Genomic DNA, 5,997 nt, shown 5'->3' with positions numbered 1-5,997 from the left:
AAATTTTACTCGTTTTTCATTTATACACATGGAATGAAATTAAATATTTTTTGTTTTTAAATAAATGTATATGTTTAGTAATATGATGCGATTTGCACAAATTTACATTTTTTTTGTTTAATCCTAATATAAAAAAAAGTTTCTCTTTTTTATTAAATCTTGATATCCTTAGTTTAGTTTAATTAAAATTTACCCTAATTATATACGTAAAATTGCATATACTTACACAGAATAGCGGTATTGTATTAGATTTATGTATTTTTGTATTATCAATTTCTTAGAATTATTTTTCTGTAAAATTTGTGTTTAAAGACACAAAGTATTTTTTGTAGAATAGACAGGCCCTTTTGTCGCATGCTCACTGTAATGAGGTACACAAACAAGAAGATTTAGCTGTAAAGATCATCATCTCCATCATCTTGGAAGGTTTGATCACCTTGTGTTGTGTCTTGAGCGCCACTTGCTCCACTTTGTGGAAATCTACGAAGATTTTAAATTTAGCTTATGTATTTCCATAAATTAAACATATACTGATATATTAAATAAAGTAGTAATTTGTATAAAAAAAATATTACGTGGGAGTATTAAGAAAAGACCCGGATAAATAACATTTATTTTTTTTTTTACCTGAAATTACTGCCAAATCCACGTGATTGCTGAAGCGTCTGTGCGAACATTTCATATTTTCGAATATCGTTATCAGACACTGAACGTCGCGCAAACCTCATTGCTTCCTCGAAGTGAGCTCTAGTTATTTCTGGTACAGGATCATCTTCATCCATCTTTAACAAGATATATCGAAATAATAAGCATCAACTTAATAAACACAAACAAAGACCCCCCCCCCCCCCACATCCATCCCTTCTCATCTTTTTAAAATTTTTTAAGCTTGTCAGTGTTTTCACTTTTTTTTGTGCCTTTTTTTATTTGGCTTACGTTAAAATATGCTTACTTTCATATTCATTTGAGATATAACGGTTATTATTGTCTCTGACAATGTTTTATATCTTTCTAATAGTTTGTCAATGCCTTTTTACATAAAAATTGTCTATTTTGTTATAAAAATAGACTTTTTACTTCTAAATGTCAACTACTATATGATCATATGATTTTTCAAAATAAAATGCAGATATAATGTTGAGGATGCAGTACTTACATCCATAGATGCAGATGGATTACCAGCACGTTCTTTTTCTCTTCGAATTTCAGTTTCAATACTTTGTCTAATAGCAAGTTTACATGCACGTTGACAAATTTCTGTTATATCGGCACCCGAAAAGCCGTGCGTTACTTTAGCTATATAGCTTAAATCTACATCCTGTAATATAAATATTATCAATACGCATATTATTAGCAATATGTGTTAGCAACAGCTAATTTAATTTTCTTTACCTTCGCTACAGGTGATTTTCGAAGGTTGGCTCTGAAAATTGCTTCTCGAGACTTTTCATCTGGCAATGGTATATAAATCAATTGATCTAACCTACCAGGTCGAAGAATAGCGGGATCAATAATATCAGGACGATTAGTGGCTCCAATAATAAAAACATTTTTTTTCGCACCCATACCATCCATTTCTGTTAAAATTTGATTAATTACACGGTCTGCTGCTCCGCCAGCATCCCCTATCGTACCTCCACGAGATTTGGCAATAGAATCAAGTTCATCAAAGAATAATACACAAGGAGCTGCAGCTCTTGCCTACAAGTTTAATAACAACAAATGAAATAGTTGTTCCTTATTTTTTTTTTGCATTCAGACCACTTACTTTATCGAAAACATCTCTGACATTAGCTTCAGATTCACCAAACCACATTGTTAACAATTCTGGACCCTTCACAGAAATAAAATTTGCTTGACATTCATTAGCTATTGCTTTAGCCAATAAAGTTTTACCGCAGCCAGGTGGCCCATAGAATAATACACCTCTTGATGGTTGCATACCGAATTTCAAGAATTTATCTGGATGTTCAACTGGATACTATGTAATATAAAAAGAAACTAGTTACTTTATGATTTATTTGCATAAATGTAATATTCATTTAATATTTACCTAATCATTTTCTTACCTGTACTAATTCCTGCAATTCCAATTTAACATTTTGTAAACCTCCAATATCATCCCATGTAACATTTGGAACTTCAACAATAGTTTCTCGTAGAGCACTTGGACTACTCTTAGTCATGGCAAACTAAATTACAAATGTAACATTATTTATAAGTTTGTGAATTTAAATTGAAATTGAATATAGATATATTATTTACTTTGAAATTATCCATGGTAACAGCAAGGGAAGATAAAACTTCAGCGTCTATGTGTTCTTCTTCTAAGTCGATGAGATCCATTTTTTCACGAATTTGTTGCAATGCTGCTTCAGAGCACAATGAAGCTAAATCAGCTCCCACATGCCCATGTGTTTCTGCTGCGATCTAAATAATTGCAATAATTTATTAAACATTGTTAAAATTAGCGCTCGAATAACTTTAAAATTATCTATATAAACCTCTTCTAATTCGACATCATCTGCAAGCTTCATATTTTTTGTATGAATTCTTAAAATTTCCAATCGGCCAGTGGCATCAGGTATTCCAATATCAATTTCTTTATCAAAACGTCCAAAGCGACGTAATGCTGGATCAATGCTATTAGGTCGATTAGTAGCAGCCATTACAATAACATGGGCACTTTGTTTCATACCATCCATTAATGTTAACAGTTGAGACACTATGCGTCTCTCTACTTCTCCATGAGTCTAATTTAAAAACGTAACATTAATTGTGCAAACAATTATAAATTAATAAAATAAAATTAACACAGTAAAATAATTAATATAAACCTTTTCTCTTTTTGGAGCAATAGCATCAAGTTCGTCGATGAAAATTATAGCTGGTGAATTCTTTTCTGCTTCTTCAAATGCTTTTCTTAAATTACTTTCTGATTCTCCAGCAAGTTTACTCATAATTTCAGGACCTTTTGATATAAAAGATTGAGTAATATTTTGAAGTAAAATAATAGGCTAAAAGTGAACATACCATTAATAAGAAAGAAGAATGCTCCAGTTTCATTTGCAACAGCACGAGCAATAAGAGTTTTTCCCGTGCCTGGTGGGCCATATAAAAGAATACCGCGAGGTGGCTTAACTCCAATAGCTTTAAATAAAGATGGATGCCTTAAAGGTAATTCTACCATTTCTTTAATTTGAGCTAATTGTTTACGAACACCACCAATATCATCATAACCTACAGCATTTAATGCTTCTTCTTCCTCCTACAATTGTTTAAACACATTTGTATTGCAATACATACAAATCAAAAGTTATTGAAGAATTATACCTAACTAACCTCCCTCTTAATAGCATCACCTTCACAATGAATAACTGTATCAGGAGCTACAATACAAAACGGCCCAGGGTCTGTTTCCACTACTTTAAATTCTACAACACGCATACCACCGCGTACAATAAAGTTATCATCTTTATGAACAGGACGATATGCTTCCAGGAAGTACGGTTTTAAGTAAACTTCAAATAAGTTTCTGTAACAAAAGATGAATTATTTTATGAACACTATAAAAAATGAAATAATCTTTATGTATGCCTAAGGAGAACTAATGTTTAATAAACGATTAAAAACAATAAAATAGCAGTAGTATAATGTGAATTATCGAGTTTAAATATAAATATTTTTTACCCCCTTTGCTATGAAGAGCGCACAGAAGGTGCTTTTAAATAAAGGTGCAGGACTTATAGGGTAGATAATAGTTACCAAGCTGTAAAAAACAATACTTAATAAACATAAGTCAAATAGTTAACACTGCCAATGTTAGAAGTAATTTCTGATATTAGTGATGTAAGAAATTTTTCTTCTCTTATTCATCACATACAAAGTGAAAACGAAGTAATATCCCACCATATTCTTACTTTGATGTTTATAAAAGATATTCTATTTGCTCTCTTTCCATGTTTGCATATACCTCACATCCTCATGTTATAATATTGCAAACCCTTCCAAAAATGTTTGATCCACCTTGAAACATTTGATAGACATCTAGAATTCACTACATTCTCTTATGCTTGTAAAACATACAATAAACATAAGTAGGTAAGTCACTTGCATTACTAACATGTAAAATAAAATTCCTAATTCTGTTCAGGTTGACTTTTTCACCAATGTTTATCAAGCATTTTTTACTTAATTTTGTGAGGACTGTCTATCCTATAGCCCTGAATCCCATTTTTTAATACAAAATAATCCTTTCAAATAATACTCAAGATTTTTTTTCTTTCTAAATTTCACAGTCACTGATACTTTTTTGAATTAAATTTGATATCTTCTTTCCTATATTCCTATAAAAAACAAAAAAAGAAATTGAAGGACATGTAACACAATGTGTTATTCCAATTACCTAATGTCAACATATTGTAATCTGAAGATAGAAAATTTTGAAAAGTAGAAGTTTCAGAAGAAACAAAAAAAAATGACCATAAAAACATATTATTAAGAAATGTGCTGACAATACTATAAATGTTATATTATAATCTCTCTGACAGTTCAAATAGTAATACTAAAGAAGGAAGGAAGTATAGCCTGCCTAATAAGTTCGTAAATAATTTTTGTTTCATGTTACATAGTAACAAAAGAACATCATGGTAGAATAAAGACATATGTCTAAAGATATATGTATATGAATGTATAAAATGTCCTTAATACAGAAATATTTGCACTCTTTATGTTTCTCTTGAATAATCTTTAAGAATATTGTTAACTGTTAAAGTCATATTTGAAACAAGAAAAAATTGAATTTAATAAAATGAATGAAGTAAAAGGCTTAAATATACTCTACAGTTTATCATAATAAATTACATCACAAACTTTTCTAACTCAATAACAAACAATACAATTAATTTTTTTAATATTTTTACTCCAATTGATAAATTCTGAATGTAAATTATTTTTACAACATCGTGCAGTGTCTGAAACATTTGAAAGATCTGTATGTATATTTTTATTTTAAATTGAATAAAAGAAACATTCATTTAATTTTATCCTGAATATCAATTGAACACATATGTGTATGTAGTCATTTATCATAAGCTGAAAATATAGTAAAGTTATTTATAAAATAAGTATAAATTACATTTTGTATATTAAAAAGTATCGATAAATCTATGGAATGCATGTTTTTAGATAGTCAAATATATTAAATATGAAACAGCAAAGTGTAATAAAACTGAAAGAATAATAAAATAATCATAACTGGAAAATTCAATTTGTTTATAAATTACAAATGTAAAAGATAGTATTAAAATTATTAAAAAAACATGCTTTGATAGAAAAAAGTTAATAATTCATATTTTTAAAAAAACTATTAATTTACCCTGTAAGACCACTTATTGTATCGTCCATTGGTAGTACATGAATGCGTTTTCCATATTTAACTTCTGGACATGCTTGTACAGAAACAACATCACTTAAGCGTACATGTAAGTTATTTCTTATAACACGGTTCATGCGAATTTTTTCATTGGGACATGAATTATCAGAAAGAACAATGCAAACAGTTTCTTTGCGCCTTTTTCCTTTCAATAATACTGTATCTCCTCTGAAAAGTTGTAACTCATCCATCTTCGCTTGTGAAAGAGCCACAACAGAATTGTCATCAGCAGTAGCTTCATCTACTAATAATCTGTTTGGCTTATCCTTCTTTCGAAGGATTGCTGTTGTCAAATCTTCACTGTTATAACAATAAAACATTTAATTAATTTGAATAAAATAATGAAAGTAAATAAATAAAATGTAGATAATATTGATAAGCAAAAAATGTGAAATTTCTTGAACAATATCTTGCACAAATAATTTAATACTTTAACACGTGTATCATATTTATACAGATTAGCATGCTGACTATTACATATTATAGAATATTTTTCAATTGATAATGTACATATAAATTATTATCATATATTTAACATTTAATAATATAAATAACTATTATCG

General features: G+C 29.1%; 1 protein-coding gene across 2 annotated transcripts in view; it reads right to left on the bottom strand.

Moving 5' to 3' along the window:
• Positions 1-239: 239 nt before the first annotated feature.
• Positions 240-5,997, bottom strand: part of LOC108574721 (transitional endoplasmic reticulum ATPase TER94) — a 6,598-nt gene continuing 840 nt past the window's right edge. Inside the window, exons 2-13 of one of the 2 annotated variants that reach the window (XM_017937355.1) lie at positions 5,378-5,734; positions 3,343-3,535; positions 3,034-3,268; positions 2,838-2,971; positions 2,505-2,753; positions 2,266-2,430; positions 2,070-2,192; positions 1,769-1,981; positions 1,393-1,701; positions 1,157-1,318; positions 628-782; positions 240-480 (exon numbers count right to left, since the gene is read on the bottom strand). In XM_017937355.1, coding sequence (XP_017792844.1) covers positions 390-480; positions 628-782; positions 1,157-1,318; positions 1,393-1,701; positions 1,769-1,981; positions 2,070-2,192; positions 2,266-2,430; positions 2,505-2,753; positions 2,838-2,971; positions 3,034-3,268; positions 3,343-3,535; positions 5,378-5,734 — 2,386 coding nt within the window. In that variant the 3' untranslated portion in view covers positions 240-389. The remainder of the gene's footprint in view (positions 481-627; positions 783-1,156; positions 1,319-1,392; positions 1,702-1,768; positions 1,982-2,069; positions 2,193-2,265; positions 2,431-2,504; positions 2,754-2,837; positions 2,972-3,033; positions 3,269-3,342; positions 3,536-5,377; positions 5,735-5,997) is intronic. The other variant, XM_017937363.1, reaches the window with a different exon arrangement.

Source organism: Habropoda laboriosa, unplaced genomic scaffold, assembly GCF_001263275.1.
Source record: "Habropoda laboriosa isolate 0110345459 unplaced genomic scaffold, ASM126327v1 scaffold11, whole genome shotgun sequence".
Taxonomy (NCBI): Eukaryota; Metazoa; Arthropoda; class Insecta; order Hymenoptera; family Apidae; genus Habropoda; species Habropoda laboriosa.
The sequence above is the reverse complement of the archived record's forward strand: the minus strand, read 5'-3'. Positions and strand labels throughout refer to the sequence as shown.